The sequence below is a fragment of the Marmota marmota genome, unplaced genomic scaffold (assembly GCF_001458135.2).
Source record: "Marmota marmota marmota unplaced genomic scaffold, marMar, whole genome shotgun sequence".
Lineage (NCBI taxonomy): Eukaryota > Metazoa > Chordata > Mammalia > Rodentia > Sciuridae > Marmota > Marmota marmota.
In genome coordinates, this window is record NW_025999942.1 from 2508463 (window position 1) to 2526381 (window position 17919).

The 17919-nt window shown below is 37.1% G+C and overlaps 1 protein-coding gene across 4 annotated transcripts in view; it reads left to right on the top strand.

Moving 5' to 3' along the window:
• Window positions 1–1839: 1839 nt before the first annotated feature.
• Window positions 1840–17919, top strand: part of Sacs (sacsin molecular chaperone) — a 150767-nt gene continuing 134687 nt past the window's right edge. For 2 of the 4 annotated variants that reach the window (XM_048801279.1, XM_048801282.1), the window contains exons 1-2: window positions 1840–2165; window positions 17115–17628. In XM_048801279.1, the coding sequence (XP_048657236.1) occupies window positions 17609–17628 (20 nt within the window). In that variant the 5' untranslated portion in view covers window positions 1840–2165; window positions 17115–17608. Of the gene's footprint in view, window positions 2166–2211; window positions 2394–17114; window positions 17629–17919 lie in introns of those variants that run through there. The other 2 variants (XM_048801283.1, XM_048801280.1) reach the window with 2 other exon arrangements.

Consider the following 17919-nt stretch of genomic DNA (forward strand, 5'->3'; position numbering starts at 1 on the left):
TTCATCACGAGTTGAAGCAACATATAGTCATCGCTCTATGTAACCACACAGCTTCCAAAACCATGAGGTCTTTTCTTTTTAAATTACCCATACTTGGGTATTCTGTTGTAGCAACAGAAAACAGACTAAGACATAATCTAAGTATACTCAGCATTGGGTCCCAAACAGGAATTTTTTACTGAAGTTTTTTCATGATGAGAGTACTGAAGACAGAATTATATTGCACAACCCATAGCAGGACATTCTAAAGATGTACGGTCCTTATCTCTTTCCCGACTCTTTTCCCCCTTCTCCTTCCCTTCCTCTCGCCAGTCTCTCAAACACCTGTCAGTTGCCTGGATTTTCCTATCCTGAGAATCCCTCCCTCCACTCTAGAGTTGTCACCAGCTGGGCAGTCCTTTGTGCAGCATGATGTAGCTCTTCTCTAGCTTCCTGCAAGAGACTTTTCTCTTGGCTTCTGCCTTGTGCATCCTAACACTCATACACTGAGCAAAACAAAACGGTCTCCCTTAAAACCCACTTTTCTCACTCATGGGAGTGAGGAATTATACATATTTACAACTTACAATCCAATTGTTGCACCATTAATTAATTTGATAAGGGAAATGGTACTTAGAACTGATGTAGCCTGGAAGGAGGCAGGCTTACCTAGGCATGCCACCAAGGGCCACACTGCTGGTGGCTCATGCAGCACTTTGGTAAGAATCCAAAGGTCCCCTCAAGACATCATGCTCTCTGATAAAGTTATTTTACTTGTTATGTATCAATTTTGTTGGAAAAAGTCATTTCACTACTCTCTCCCAGGAAATTACAAACAGTTCACCCTTCTTATCCACAGGTTCTACAACTGTGAATTGAAACAAACACGGATAGAAAATATTTTTTAGAAAATATTTTTTTAAAAATTGCACCTGTACTGAACATGTACAGACTTTTTTCCTTGTCATCATTCCCTAAACAATGCCCTGTAACAAATATTGACATAGCATTAACATCGTATTAGATATTACAAGTCGTCTAGAGATTATTTAAAATGCAAGGGAGGATATGCATAGACACTTTATTTTATATAAGGAACTGGAGCATACATGGATTCAAGGCTCCTGAAACTGATCTCTTATAGATACTCAGGGATGACACTACTTGAAACTGTGAATCTGGGATCTAAAAGAAAGGCTGTGAGATTGGTGTATTATGCTGCAGCCCCGTGTAGGGTTAGACTGCAGAGAATTGGGGACTCTCTTTCTGAGGACAGTGCAGACATTTGGGACCTGCTTCTTCCTCAGGGAGATGATCTGAACCTTTCAGGTCTGGAGTTGGCTGAACTGAATTAGGTATTTTCCCCAGGGGTAGAACAAAGAGGAGCTTCCAAACTCTAGTAATTCTAGATAAGCCTAAATTCTTGATTTATACAGATAAAGTAGGCAGTAATCTTGGGAGACTACAATAAGGAATATAATGTACATGAGCCCAGGAGAGCAGAGCCATAAAAACAGATATTAGGATTTCAGATCCCCCATTTATATGCAAGAAAATAAAGTTCTATTTGATTTATTTTTCAAATATTCTTCTTATTAAATTGACATTAAAAAATACAACTGTATGGCATTTCCAAGTTCACAAAGCATTTTGAGTGAATGCTTATTCGTTTTTCACCTTTGGAACCTCATACCTAAATCCAAATAACACAAATTCACGTGGTGCAAACACACCTTGTTGTTGTGTTTTATCTGTGAGTGCATTGCTAGGATTTTTGTTTTTCTTTGTAATAAATTGTAGGATTTCCTGACTGGACATTGCCTGCTCACAACTCTGCATTGCCCATGATGTCAAGGAGACCCAGCCTGAGGTCTAAGGCCCCAGTTATTGTTTAATAGAGTCAATCTTCCATCAAACAACCTCATCTGATAAAATGAAGAAAATTAAAAAATCTCTCAACTGTTACAATCCTGTGTCTGCAGCATTACTGAAACCTAAGGTTGATGATCAGCCTATCTCTTTAAAAAAAAAAAGGCCGCTGGGTAGGGGGAGCTACTGACTCTGCGGCATTCGAGTGCTGGGACCCAGTGCGGCTGGCTGCGGTGGCAGTCACGCTGGAACCTGCTGATGGTACAAAAGGCAAACAAAGGCACGAAGACCGTGATGCGTGATGCTGACAGCGACCAGTAAGTATCGGAGGCTCCAACGAGGTAGTAAACGAGGAGGGGACATGGACAAGAAGCCTATAGAGATCTCAGGCTCAGCGGTTGGATTGGTCCTGCAGTCCTCCGGGAGCTCCTGGGAAACAGGGTCGGTCCGTCTCTGCAGCCGTTTGCGGGGATCCCGGACCCCCTTCCTTAAGGTCTTCGCCTTCGGTAGAGGATAGAGCATCTTCTTAGGTGTGCGGTGCAGCTGTGAGTAATGAGCTCTTTCAAAAAATGTTCAGTTTGGGCTGGCTGCCCGCGGGTTTGTGGGTGAGGCGCCAGCTGCAGCGTTACTAGAGATCCACTCTGGTCAAGATGCTCAGACTAGCCGCTTTGTCATTTTAATTGCCACCCTGGGCTGCAGAGTGTGGTCACAAAGGATCTATTGCTGTAGTACAGTGTGAGGAGTCTTGAAACAATCAAGTGGGGTTCTCAAAGGAGCTTGTTGTTTAATTTATAGTGGTTGTCCTCATTTTAAACAGCCTGTCTTTAAACGATCGCATGCATGACTTATATAATAATATTTGAGAATCCTTTTAGTTAAAAACATTTTTTTCTTCTTTAATTTCATTTTGATAAGTGATTACTCAATTCTTAGACAGTATTCCAGTTTAAGCAGGAAAATCTCATTACTTCTTTCTTTCCTTCTTCTCTTCCTTCCTTTTCTTTTTTTCCTTAAAACAAGGCTAATGTCTCAGAGAAAAGGGTTGACTTTCTTTCTAACATAGCAATTGTTTTGGCTTTAATTTTATTCTGCCTCTGAAGATGGATGGTTCTTCCATTTAAGTAAAAGATAAAATACAGATTGATTTCATGTGTTTCTCAAGCATTAGCTTCCAGAAATTATATGGAAGGCCAGCTCTTTATTTCTACACCAACACAAACAAAAGTAACTGATGCTAAAACCCATTTTGTTTGTCACATGACAAGTAAATCTATCACTTTTTAAGCTACTCATTGATAACCCCATACATACTAGGTTAATGCCTGGTTCTTATGTTCCTATAGTATTATTTTCGGTTAACCAGCTTTCATTCCTTAATCTTGTCCATGAAGGCTCACTTCATGCTATGACAAGTCTCTCTCATTCTTGGTCATTCCTTTCGTCCTTTGTTTCCCTTCTCTGAATTTTTGGATGGATAATTTTTCTCCTCTTTTCCCCTGGGATCTTCAAGACTTGCTCTGTAAATCCTTCAAACAAACCAAGCCAGATTTTCTAGCTTCCCATATTTTTTTTTTTGGATATCTTGCTTGAATTCTGTAAACTTTTCTATGGTTAATGCAATGTTTTATATTCTTCAGTTTTTTAAAACTAAGATCAGAAGCATATTGGGTACTATTGCTTTGTGCTGGATTTGTCCTCTGTAGTCTTGGGTTCAAATCTCTGCTCTGCCATACATATTGTCACTCTGCAGTCACTGAGGATTCACCTACTTTCTGTAAGTCTCAATTCCTTCCTCTGTCAGAAGTGATGGGGTTTCTTGCTTACAAAATTATCATAGAGTTGAAACCAGAAAATGTGCATGAAGATGCCTAGTACATACTTCACACAATGTAATCATTTGGTGTTTTGACATTTTCTCATTCAATCCATTCATCTACTATCCACCCATTCATGATCCAGGCAAAAGTGGTTTCACATATTAGTTCACAAAAAGTATGAACTTCTGACTGTGTGCATCTTAATCAGCTGTGATCAGTTCAAATATACCTGTTCAGTTCTTGCTATGGGATAAACACTGTTCTAGCAACTTTTACTTATAAAAGTAATGCTAAATTTCGAATTTTGTCATAAGAGTATTCTGTTGGAGGAAGGAAGACCGATTTCCTTAAGTTCATTATGATAGTAGCAGTGATGACAACATTGACCACTCCCATCATGAGTCCAAGGAGGATCCTTAAATGTGATTGATGTAGATGTGCCAAATTGTAATTGGAATAATTCCGTTGCTATTCTGGTCTTGGACAGTGTCAATGGCAATGTAATTTTTGTATATTCTGTTACTATTTTAATTTCTATTTTATGTGTCTATCTCCTTTCTCCTTGCCATCTTTTCTTTCCTTAAACTTGACATTTAGCACATTGCATTCGATTTCAATGTTTAGGATGGAGCTGTTGCACCCTAAGAGGGAACATAGTGAAATTGGAAAAAGCACTATGTTTTATTGATTATGGAGTGTGGCTCTAGCGCTACTTTGGCTTCTCTTTGTGCCAATTAGAAAGTCATTTACCCTTATCCTAAGGTAAGAGATCTGAGTTAGAGAATCTTCACATTTCCTTTGTGCGTGAGTGGGTGATTCTTTGGTCTATCCTCAGTTTATAAGAACTACTTGATCCAATTAGACATCTTTACCTAGGTTGTCTCTTCTGATTCTCACAATAGCCTTATGAAGCAGGCAGTTCCATTTTTTTTGCAGTACAAAATATAAGATTAAGATACAGTGGAAGCCTATCCATTTTTTAGTTGTTAAAGGAGATGTTGATGAGTGTGATATTGGGATTCACTTTTCTTGCTGAAACTCTCAGACTAAAAACCCTGAGCTCTGGTCCTTTCCGCAGTGTCCTTTCTCAAGGCACTTAGAATTTATGGTGATTTGAAACCCAAGATGCCATGATTGCTCTTGGTTTTGTAAGGACTAATTTTGGTTTCACTTATAGCATTGCTTCATCCAGACAGACATTTGTTTTAAACATTCTACTCTGGATTAGATCAGGAGTCTGTTATCTAGGACAGTCTGTTATCTAAAGGCTTTGCAGTCTACAAAATCTTCATGTGTTCTGAAATGATAACATTTTAATATAAGTCAAATTCATCCTAATATCATTTAAGTTTCACAGGCCTCTTTAGTTTATTAAAGTACTAAATGCTTTAATTTGAATTTTATAAGTATCTGGAATTTGTGCATAATGGTAGATAGAAGCTCAGGTTTTCTCCTTGTTTTTAATACAATGATAAATTTAACCATTAAAAATACCAATAGATGCAAGATAAAATACAAGAAATATTCCATAAGACAAACACACTAATGAATTATTATTTATCTGAAATTCAAACTTAACCAGACACATATACTTATAATTAATTTGCTAAATTTGGCAATACTATGTAAACAAACTTAACTGATGAATTAAACGATAGTTACTTTGCATGTAAGGATATCAATTTGTTAGTTCTTTAAGTTTAATACATAAAACCAATCACTATCAGTTTTCCAGGAATCATGCCAAACACCCCACTAGGTTTTACTGTCGATGTTTTATTTTTTAAATGTTTATGCTAAGTGACCATCATAAGAAAATTCTTACCATGAAGAACATATTTGTGTCCAACTCATGTTCCTATTTCCCAGAGACCCTCCTAAGAATTAAAAACAAGCTAATACCCAGATTTTAAATGAATTTATTTGGAGTCAAGAGTTGATTTTGAAAAGTGACATACAGTATACTCATTCTGACGTTTACCCTCTTGAAGCCTCAGTTTCTTTCTTCTTACACGGGATCAAGCATGAGTTAACAATCCCAACTCAGAGGTTAGGTGACAGGTAAGCAAGCCTCTGGCATGGCTGTATAGGATGGACTCCCCCTCATAAAGCTATTTTTTAAACAAATGAATAAATATTATTTATCCCTCCTCAGAGCCACTTGATATCAGTCATCTAATATCAAGCTAGATATATTTTAATTATAGAATTTTAATATTAATTTTAACAGCTTTACTGAGATATAATTCACATACCATACAGTTTAACCATATATTATATTATTTTTATATAAAATCTTATCTTTGAGATAAATTGAGCTTTTTAAAAGGGAAACCTAAGAGTCCAAGGAACTTCTGTTCTAGTGCAACCCCCCACAAACATCTGCTTCCCACAATTAGCTCTGCTGTTTGGTAGACTGAAATCTGAGGCTGGATCAACTGGATTCTAGATATGCTAATAAAAGAATGTGTGTTTTTATTACTTGGAAATTGACCAAAGTTATTAAAGTGTTCAGTCTCTATTAAATACCTTATGTATCCATGGTCTAGAACCTATTTGAATGGGGGAGTCAAAGATGAACAAAACATGCATGAGGGATTTCAGCAAAGTAAATGACAAAGACTTGTATAACACAGAGGGCTTTGGAACGCTGAGGAAATAAGTTTTTTTCTTATTTAATCTGAAACAGAGTATTTTTACTATTGTACATTTTCCATGGAAGTCTTTAATTATACACATATGCACAATGAGTGGCACTCACTTTTAGCTTTACCTTTATGTGCTGAATAAAATGCATTTTATACACCTATTCAATCACTGGGTGTGCATTTGAGGTCAAGTAATGGCTATGGTGACCGTGACCTTTTCTACAACACATCGTGCTGAAGCAGTACTGCCAGTAATGACATCAGCAATACTTGCTATGCTGTAGATTCTGTCTGTCGATTTATACGTGATTTCACCTGACTTTTTCATTTTGCAAAAATTCCATTTTAAACCAAGTCTGCCTTTGCTGACTCACATTTTTACCCTGACTCGACAGAGGATGAGACAATCAATCTCTTGGTGATTCCATTGGGGCTTTCTGGTGGGCTTCAAGTCTGTCTGCATTTGACTCCTCGTTTCTGCAATGTTAGGGACTTTTTAGGGTAATTTTCCACCATATCCTAGAGGATTTAGCCATGTATGAATTTGTTTGGTCATAAATGATAAAAAATAATGTGGATTTTTAGTTCTCTTCTTCAGATGAATGTGTACCCTGTTCTCAGGAAGTGGCTAAGGGCAATGCTCTTTTTTGCTACAAGAGTTAAAAGACAGTATCTAGGGAAACAAGGCTCTCCTGATAGGTCAAGCTGCAGAGGGCTGTGCCTGGGAGCAATGCAGCACTGAGCACAGTGAAAGAGCAGGAGTTGTCTCTGCTGTCCTTTCTTCTGCCCTGACATGGCCCTTCGCCCTCCCCACCGCCCCCACCCCATGAGGAGGGGGTTTTACTAGTCTTGAAACAATGGTTGTGGTTCTGAAATTTGACAGACAAGCAGAAAGGACATCACACTGAAGAGGGTAGATAGCTCCCGATTATATTTTTATGCCATCCCTGTAGGAAAAGCCTTTCTTGTCATTTCCTTGGGTGACAGCCAGCTGTCCGTGTTCTAGTTCTTAGGGTGTTCACTTTGTCCTCCTTCTTTCTGCTGCAGTTCACGTCATTGTACCTCAGAATCCCCTTCATCTTCCCACATGCTTCCCCCTACCCACCTCTGCCAAAGGGCAACTTTGAGTTAAAAGAACATCACCTATTGCTTATCCTGCAGTTGTGATTTAAGCCTGGAGTCTCCAAGCTGTTTCTGTTTCAAAAGGAATTTTCACATCAGTGAATAAGTGGACCTGGCATGTTTCTCTTCCTACTCCTTAAATGAGATCATATATAGTGCCAAATCCTCCCACTATGGGTAAACCCCAGGTTGCCAAAATAGAATATTTTTGCTGGGAAGGCAAAAAGGTCACTGAGTGGACACACTGTGCTTATGATAGCCACGGGCAGCGGCTGCAGGTTTCAGAGCCAGATGACCATTTTTGTAGTTGGCAAAGATGTATGTCCAAGCCCCATTTCCCAACAGTGACTCTATGGCTTTGATTGTTTTGGTCCCTGATGCATGAGGCGAGGACATGGATCAGTGGGCAGACACTTTCATGAACACATTTCATATTATTTTGTGCATTACAAAATATCATATAAGTAAAAGTAGAGGCATCCAATATGTGTACAAACTGCACTTTAGTAAGCACTTTCAGACCCAGTTCACTTTGGACTTTGTGATGATGCTGTCAATAGACAGGGCATATCCTTGTTTTGCAGGTGAGGACAGTTGGGCACTTAGAGATTGTGTAATTCTCAAGTCCTGGTGAGTAGATGGCCCATGTTGGAAGGTTCCATTATGCCTCACTGCTTTCCAAATCACATAGTAGAAACCGCTTTATCCCCCTCCTAGATAAGGTGAAAGAGGAGAAGGAAATAATATTTGAATGTTCATGCAATTTTCCCTCGATACCTGCAGTGGATTAGTTGTTATTGGATGCTGAATCTGAGATGCCCAAGTCCATTATATAAAATGGTACATTTATTTTTTACACAGAACCTACACGCATCCTCCTGTAGACTTTAAGTGATGCTTAGATGACTTATAAAACCTAATACAAGGTAAATGTGCAAATAGTTGTTATACTGTGTTGCTTAGAAAATAATGAGAAGGAAGAAAGTCTGTACATGTTCAGTAGAGATGCAGTTTTTTTAAAAAATATTTTTGATCTATATTTGGGCGAATCTGTGGATGCAGCATCCATGGATACAGAGTACTGTACCTGTGTCAGGCACTCAATATTGGGGAATAAGGAAAGGGCTGGGAGTTAGAGAACCTGTGTTTAAGCCCCTATATGGGCTGATGCTTGATTCTTCTGGGCACCAGCCTCATTACTATAAAAGGGAATTAACAATTACCTACCCAATCATAAGGCTGTAACAAGGCTGAAATGAGATAAAATCTATGGAATCATTTTAATGAATTAAAAATACCATGACTGAGCTGGGGTTGTGGCTCAGTGGTAGAGTACTTACCTAGAATGTGTGATGCACTGGGTTTGATTCTCAGCAGCACATATAAATAAATGTATAAAATAAAGGACCATCAACATCTAAAAAAATTTAAAAAAATACCATGGCTATACAAGGTAACCTTATTATACTGCACTTTAATATTAAATATCAATAATATTTTAACTATACATAAAATTTAGGATATACTCATTTTTGGGGGCATGTTAATGAAATGAACACAAAATTTTCATGAAAGTGGTAAAAGATGCCAGACTTATTGTATCATGATTAGTTTGTCAGTCTTATTGAAAAACTGTCTTAAATTTTTTAGTATGGAGTTTGAATGTTGGTATTTCTTCCTTTAAAAAAATTGCATTAGGGCTGTTGTTCAATCATATTATATGCCAGAATAAAGAAGATTAGCTTTTATCTTGCAAGGTTCTTGTTAAGGATTTACAAAAGTAAATGTGTCATATATTGAAACATTCAAAAGTCATGCATTACTAGATGAGGAATTATTTCCCAGGAAAACATTAAATATTTAAGTGTAAAAGTTCTGACTAGGATTGGCCATGTAATCAGTAAAGAACAGAAGGCATTTCTGTAGTCTACAGTAATAAAACTATAGTAGGACAAAATATATATTTCATCACAAGCAGTGACACTCTTTGCATTCATACCCACATATCTACTTATTTAGAATATTTAAATTTAGTGCCTCTGGTAATGACTATTTGTTGAGTTTGATAGATGTGTGTACATGGAATCATAAACTGGAAATTTAAAAAACGATTTTAATATTTCTCTTGCTGGCATTTGTTGGTCTTAGGTTAGTGCAAAGAAATCATGAGAAAAGATACAATGATATACAATAAAAATTTAGTGAATGTTGATGTGCTTTATTCATTTCCTTACTATTATATGAGAACTGATCTGGTTTATTAGAGAAAGCCAAGCTAGGGGCCTGGTGATCATGTTGGAGTTGTCTCCTCCTCAGTGGAGCCCTGCAGGGGCCCAGTGTCCCAAGAGGCACTGTGGTAAGTGTTCATTCTCCCTCCCTCCATGCTGCCACCACGTGGTTATAGTTTACAGAGACTAACATTCATGTGGCACCCTTATAGACTGGCCCCAGGGATTTTTGTCACTGTGTCCCCTTCTTTTCTATGTCCTTAGGGCCTGGGTCCATCCTTTAGCCTTTTTGAGCTTCTGTCTCTTAAGCCTTAAAATGAGGAAACTCTCTGGTCTACCTCTCTTAGAAAGTTGTTTGGACGATCATGTGACAATGTGTGTAATTGTAAAAGATTATACAGATAGTTACTATATGTCGAATTTAGTAGTAATTAGAACAGGTTTACAAATATATCCTGTGAATCTTTGGAAGACTAAGGGACAAGTTTGGAATGATTGAGAAATAAACTGTCATGGAGCACTTTCCTGGTGTTATTATGCTGACCCCGCCTACAGAGAGCGTGACTGGTGGTTCAGGAATGGTATAGGTGCTGCTAAGGGTAAAATGATTTCATGCAATGAGGAAGTGATCCCTTCGGCCAACTCCTTCTCTCTTTGCCTGCCCTCCCTCCCCAGCCTAGGTGGAGCTGGGGATGGGACCCAGAGCCTCACTTAATCCTAGGCAAGTGCTCTACCACTGAGCCACACCCTCATTCCCCTTATTTTCTCTCTGTAAAGGCTTATTAAGTAGACATTATTCCATCTCTAATTTTTTATTTTTGTTTTGTGGTACTGGGCATTGAACCCTGGGGCATTCTGCCACTGAGCTGCATTCATGGTCGTCTTTTATTTTTTATTTTTTTGAGACAGATCTCACTAAAATTATGGAGGCTGACTTGAAACTTGTGATCTTCCTGTCTCAGCTTCCTGAGTCCCTGGGGTTACAGGTGTGCCCCACCATATCTGGCTCTAATTCTTAATCAACAACTGTTTTGATTACAAATCAAAGATATTAAAGAGGTCACTGTATGATAAATCTGTTTTCAATACTCTCTGATATGCATGACATAATTTATAGTACAATTCTAACTTTAATTCTATTTAAATGAAAATAGTATGCATAGAAAATAGTATACGTAAATTATAGTGTGTTGCCAATTTTCTTAGGTACTTTCTTTCTTTCTTTTCAAGAGTCCTTTCGGTATTCTAGACACAAAACCTTTGCTCATTTTTCCATATGGCAAATATGTTTTGATTTATATAGCATGCCTTGGGTGAACAGAAGTTCTTAATTTTAATGTAGATTGAATTTAACAATCTTTTCCTTTATGACTAGTGCTTTCTATTTGTTATTTAAGAAATTCTCCTCTATCCTGAGGTCAAAGAGAGATTGTGTTACAGTTCTTTCTGAAAGCTCAAGGTTTGATTATCATCTATGTCCTTAATCATCTAGAATTGATATCTGTGCACAGTATGGTGTTCAGATAAGTTTTCTGTGCTTGTCTCCATGTTGATGAATGCTTGCCTTAGTAACATTTTTGGAATGGTCCAGCTTTCCCACTGAGCTCCCTGGTAGCTCTCTTATGGATCAAGTTTCCATTGACACATGGGTCTGACTCAGCTGACTCTGATTGTTCCTGTGTGAATGCCACACTAATTATAATAAGGCTTGATATCTAGAAAAACAGGACTTCTCCTTACTTTTTAAAGGAGTGTCTCTGGTTATTCTTGTCCCTTTGTTCTTCCACAGAACTTTTAGAATTAGCTTATCAAGTTTTATAAAAGGTGATTTGGATTTTTGTTTCTAGTTGCTCTGAATTGTAAGATCAATTTTCAGTGACAGTGAGCCTTCCTGTCCATTGGACACATAGCTCCATTTTGAAAAGAACATCTTTAATGTCTTTTGTTAAGGTTTTTAGGTACTTCTTCAAATTTTTATATTAATTCCTTCCTGACAGTCATTCCAAGGAGTCTCATTTTTTAAATTGCTATTATACACAGTTAGCTTTAAAAATATGCCTTTAAAAAAAAACTCTTACTGGTGTTGAGTGAGGCTGGGGTTGTAGCTCAGTGGTAGAACTCTCACCTAGCACGTGTGAGGCATATTTTTGATCCTCAGCACAATACAAAAAGAAACAAATAAAATAAAGGTATTGTGTCCATCTACAACTGAAAAATTAAAAAAAAAAAGAAATGCAACTCAGTTAATATCAGTATGCTTGGTTACTATCAGCACAATATTATTAATTCTTGTTGTCGAAATTTATGAAACTTTTCTGTGAATCCCGACAGTTTGGTTCCTCTTCTTCCTTCTTTCTTCCTCCTTGTTTCTATCTTTTTCTGTCTTGTACTAACTACCATCTCTGACAAAATGTTGCATACAAGTGGAGAAAGCAAAATATACTTATTGTAAAGTTAAAATTTGACCTTTAATCTGCTCAGCTGATTGTTTAGTAAGAGTTTTTGTTCTGTATTTTTGGTCATGGATGGATATTAAATTTTTCCTATGATAAATCCAATTTGGTATTATCTTTATTATACATTGCTGGGTTCACCTTGCTATTATGAATTTTGAATTTTTGTGCCTATGATCTTGAGTAAGCGTGGCCAGTAATTTTCCTTTTTTCATACTTTCCCAATCTGATTTGGATATATTAATAGCCTCATGAAATTAATTGGGACTATTTCCTGTTTTTTATATTCTCTGGTAGAATTTATATGATATTAGAATTATCTGTTTGTTGAATATTTGGTCGAACTCACGAGTAAAATCAGCCATCCTTGCATTTTTTTTCCTCAGGGAGATTTTAAATATCAGTGATTGAAACAATTTAGTAGGATCAACTTATTCTTTTTAAAAAAATTTTTTTTGTAGTGTAGGACAGAATGCCTTTATTTTGTTTATTTTTATGCAGTGCTAAGGATTGAATCCAGTGCCTCACATGTGCTAGGCGAGTGCTCTGCCTCTGAGCTACAGAACCAGCCTGGGTCAACTTATTCTTTAATGAGTTTTGGTACTTTATATTTTATAGGAATTCATCCATTTTCAAAATGTTCACATTCATTACCTCAAGCTTTTTTATAGTATTCTTTATTTTCAAAAATTTTCTCATTCCCAACACATTTTAAAACTTTTTTGCTTTACGATGATCAATCTTCCAGAAATTTTCCAATTTTAGTAGTCTTTCAGAAGAATTAACTTTTGTTTCTGCTGAAATTTTCCTTTTTGTTAATTACTCTCCTATCTTTATTTCTCATTTCCTTTGGATTTGTCCCCAAAGGAAAATTTAACCTTTTTCTAAGTTCTTGAAATGGATATTTAACTCAATTTTCAACCTTTCTTCTTTCTGAAAGAAACCACTGAAGGCTAAGCTTTCCCCCATAAGTTTACTAATCCCACTTTTAATAAAGAAAAAGCAGGTCAAAGACTGTTTTTGGTGAGCACTTGTATCCAGTCGGAATTTAAGAATCCCTTTGCATTCATTTTAGTTATCTTTAGAGTTACCTTCTATTTGTAGCACATGGCATTCTTCAGTTTCTATTTATGGTAGAGATAGAAATTTTTCTTTTATTATATATTTATTCGAACAGAGAGTGGCTTAATCCATATTTTTGTTGTTGTTGCTAATAATACAATATCACAGACTGGGTAAATTATAAAGAAAAAAGGTTGATTTTGGCTCACAGTTCTGGCCCAAGGTTGAGTAGTCACATAGAGTGATGGCCTTATTACTGACAGAGTCCCAATGCTTCTCCAGGGCTCACATGGCAATAGACAGGGAGCATGCTTGTGTCTCCACTGTTACCTCTCCTTTTCTTATACAGCTACAGGACTCTCTCATGGCAGCTGCACCCCATGATTTTACCTAATTCTAATCGCCCCCAAAGGCCCTACCTCAAAACACATAGATTAAGCTTCTACCCTCTGGAGACCACACAATAGGGATTCAACTTCAACATGAATTGTAGAGGGAACAAATCATATTCAACCCACAACAGAGTCATTTCAAGAAAAATATTAATAATTGAAAAAGTGCTACAAAAATTGGCCAAATATTCCCAGAATGGTATGTTGTAGCTCAAATATGAAAAATTATAAGAGTGATTTATCGGGGACTCTTTTTTGGGAAACTAAAGTTCTGTGGAACTGCTACCTTCCCTCATTCATATGTACCATCTTGTTGCATATGTAATTATTCAATCATAGTGGGTAATTTCTGACAATTATGGAAAATAAGGCAGAGATGGACGTGTACAATGTTCTAATGTCCAAAAAAGAGAATAATTACTCTGAGAATTCCAAATTTTGGGTTAGATGTTAATTGCAGAAGTGTTATTAAAATTAAAGATTGGATTATTTGAAAGTGAATTCAGGAGGTATTAGAAAAGGTCACAGTGATCCAGCGTGTGTTCATCAAGAGCAAGTCATGTCATATTAAACCACTTCCCCCTTATTACTAAGACAAGATTATTTGATTGGTATAAATCAGGAGAAAGAGTGTATTGTGCTTTAGTGATACATAGGTCAAAGTCATCATATATTGTAAAGTGATAGAAATAAATGTGATTGATGATAATACATTTATAAGAACTCAGAATTATTTCAAAGATTATTTTTGGTAATGAATATCTTTTTCCATCAAGAAGAAAATTGTAATAATTTGCCATAGGACTCTATGTTGTTTAGCAATCTTATCAAACATACTTGATGATATAAAGATAATTAATATTTCAAATCTTAGAATATTTGTTTTAAAAAAGCATCGAGAAACTGGAATTAGAGATTCAGTGAGGTTACAAGGCATGAATATATAGTGTTCCACTGAGATCAATACTTCTCCAGTTTCCCTCTAATGTTCCCCCAGGGCCAGGGCATGGTGAGCAGATACTCTGTACAGACGTAGGACAGAGCCCCAGAGGTTTTGCTTCAAGTATAACTAATCCCGGATTTCCCTGGACTTGCATCTTCTATCATAAAGATTCCTATAAAACCTGCATCTATTCTACAATACATTTATATTTATGATTATATTTAAAATAACATTTTGATCAGCCAAACTTTGTTTTTATTTAAAAGACCTGTTTGGAGCTTGGGGTGTAGCTCAGTGGTAGAGCAGATGCTTAGCAAGTGGGAGGCCCTGGGATTGATCCCCAGTGCCAAAAACAAACAGAAAAAAGACATATGTAGGTGAATTCCTAGTCCCAGATTATTGAGGGGTTTTAAAATAAATATACCTGTCTATAATTGTAGAGTTTTAGATTCATTAACAACTTAGAACACTTATTCCCAGCTCCTTGCTTTATAGATATAGAAATTGATCCTCATCTTCCACTTCCTAATACTTGACCTCTCTTATTAATCTAAATATTTCAAATGAAGAATCCAATTTTAAAAATCTATTATCACATCAAAGGCTTATATCCTCTTGCTGATGTAATCCTTAACTTTCATTTCTAAATTTTAAATTTAAATGTACAATTTCTCAAATTCTTGACATGTGGCAATCAAAATGTCATTGTTTTAGTTAGCTGTTGCATTGCTGTGACCAAAATACCCGACATAAACAACTTAGAGGAGGGAAAGTTTAGTTGAGGCTCAGTTTGAGAGCTCTAAGTCCACGGACAGCCCACTCCGTGGCTCTGGGCCAGAGGTAAGGCAGCACATCATGGGGAAAGGACCCAGCAAGGGAAAGCTGCTCAGATCATGGTGGGGACCAGAGTGGGGGCCAGGGTGTTAGGAAGTTGAGAGCCAGCAAAAGAAGGGGAGGGTGCCAGGGAAGAACAGCCCTTCCAGGGTACACCCCCAGAGACCCACCTTCTCCAGCCATGCCCGACCTGCCTACCCTTATCACCCAGTCAGTCAGTTCATTCAAAGTAGGATGGATTTAGGTTTCAGCTCTCACAATCTAATCTTATTACCTCTGGATATTTTTGCAGTAACAGGAGTTTTGGGGGACATTTCATATTCAAACCATAGGAGTCATGATATTAAATTTTATTAAGATTTTGGATTGATTTGTTATAATTAATCTTAATCACAATGCCTAGTAAAATTTTTAATTGTCAAGTTGTTGGGGAAGTGTTTTTAGGGAAGGGTGTGGGTTGAGCTTTAAGTTCTTTTCTAGGGTTTTAATGAACATCGAAGTATTTATTACACTATTACTATAGCTTAGATTATCATCTCTATATTACTTTTGTCCATAGTGAAAGCTTGGGAGTATAACCCGGTGGTAGTGTTTGCCAGCATGCTAAAGCCCTGGAGTCTATCCCTAGCACCACCAGGTTAGAGGATAGAAAAGAACAAAAGAAAAAATGAAGAGGTATTTTTTTTCAGTTTGAGCCCATCCCTCCTTGAGTGATTTTAAACAAATTTACTTACCTTCCTGCATCCACATTTCTTTAACATATTAGCTGCTCTACCTCTCTTATTCTATTTCAAAGAACCATGAATTGTAATCATGTCTAAGAGATAATTTTCAAATATAACCATGGCATCTGTATGAGTGGCAGAAAATTTGTCTTATGTGTCCTACTAGCTTATCACTGTGGTAAAAAGTTTGTCATTTTCCCCCTTCTCTTTATTTCTGAAAATGTTAGGCCATTGCGGCACCAATAGTTATTAAGAACATAACTACAAGGCAGTCTTTATTTGTTCTTCTTTTCCTTTTTCTTTATTTAAAAAAATAAAGAGTATAATTTCTCATTTTTCTAGTTGTACATGATGTAGAATCCCGCCAGTCATGTAGTCATATACGTACTAGGGTAATAATGCCTGATTCATTCTACTATCCTTCCTATCCTCACATCCCCTCCCCTCCCTGAACTCCTCTCTACCTAATCTAAAGTAACTCTATTCTTCCTTAACCCTCCCCCACCCCCATCCTCCTTTATTGAGAGTTATCATCCACATATCAGAGAAAACATTTGGCCTTTGGTTTTTTTGGGGGGATTGGCTTATTTTGCTTAGCATGATGTTGGCTACTCTTCTTTTCCAAGGTAAATGATTCTCTTTCAAACACAAATTATTGTGTGTGTCAAGTCATAGGTTTGAGTTTTAAAGGTGTTGTTCCTGAATAGAAAGTGCATTGTATGTGAGGAGAAGCACACATTTCCACTTAGAAGAAGCCAGGGAAATAGAGCATGAACCTAAATGGAGATTTTTTTTTTTTTTTTTTTAATTTCTAGAGACCGCCATGTACGGTGATGTGTGTGTTTTGTTGGTTGTGTGTCTTGCTGGGAGGGAGGGATAAATGGCATGCTGGTTGGCTGTAGTGCAACCTGTGGTTTATAATTAGAAGGTTACTGGAGCTAAGAACCATGGCTGTTTTCCATGAGGAATTGCATTTTCAGTGCACTGACTTTGAGAACTTTCCCTTATTCTGGGGTTTACCCTTCCCTGATTTTCCTTTCAGGACCCCAGAAGTGAGGCCAAGATGCCCCTGTCACAAGAGCCAGAAGAAAGGCTGTCACCAAGGAGTATTTTGTATCTGCTGAAATGAAGGGGATTAAGACCGAGTCCAAGGACTTCTATAACATCTTCCCCCTGCAGCTTCAAGAAGAAATACAAGAGATTCTCAGATGAAAATAAGTTAATTTTGCTTTGGGGAAAAGCCAAGAACTCTTAGCCAACCCACTGTTTTACCTTAAGAACTTCCGTGGGTTACTGGATCAGAAGGCAGTCATTATCAGACTGGAGTGTCACACTTTAAGAAACACAGACACGAAACACAAGGATGTTTTCTGACATCAGATGATGAAAGGATGTTGAAGGCAAAAACCAGCTTTTCACCAGCCAGGAAGAGCTGAACTTGGAGTGCACATTTAAAGACAAGACAAGCAAAAGACTTAAACAGAAGGAAGAAAAGTACTTTCATGGTTTTCAAGGACAAACATTTCAGAAGTGATAATGGAGACCAAGGAGAATAGGTAAATGAATTAATATTTTAGATGACAGTTGTTTGCATTGAGATTTTAAGGCTTGTCAGGTTTTCCCAAACGAAATGTAGATAGGCAAAAACAAATGCCTGTTCTCTAGAGGTAAAAGTGAATTAGCCTCTATATAGAGGTACTCTCTATATAGATATACTCTCTATATAGAGATACTCCAGGTTTAAATTAGATTGCATATATAACATTCCAAGCCAAGCCAAGGGTTAAAAATAATTTCTTCATATTTGTACACCTAGTTTTGCATTTTTCTTTTTCCTTATGTGGCTA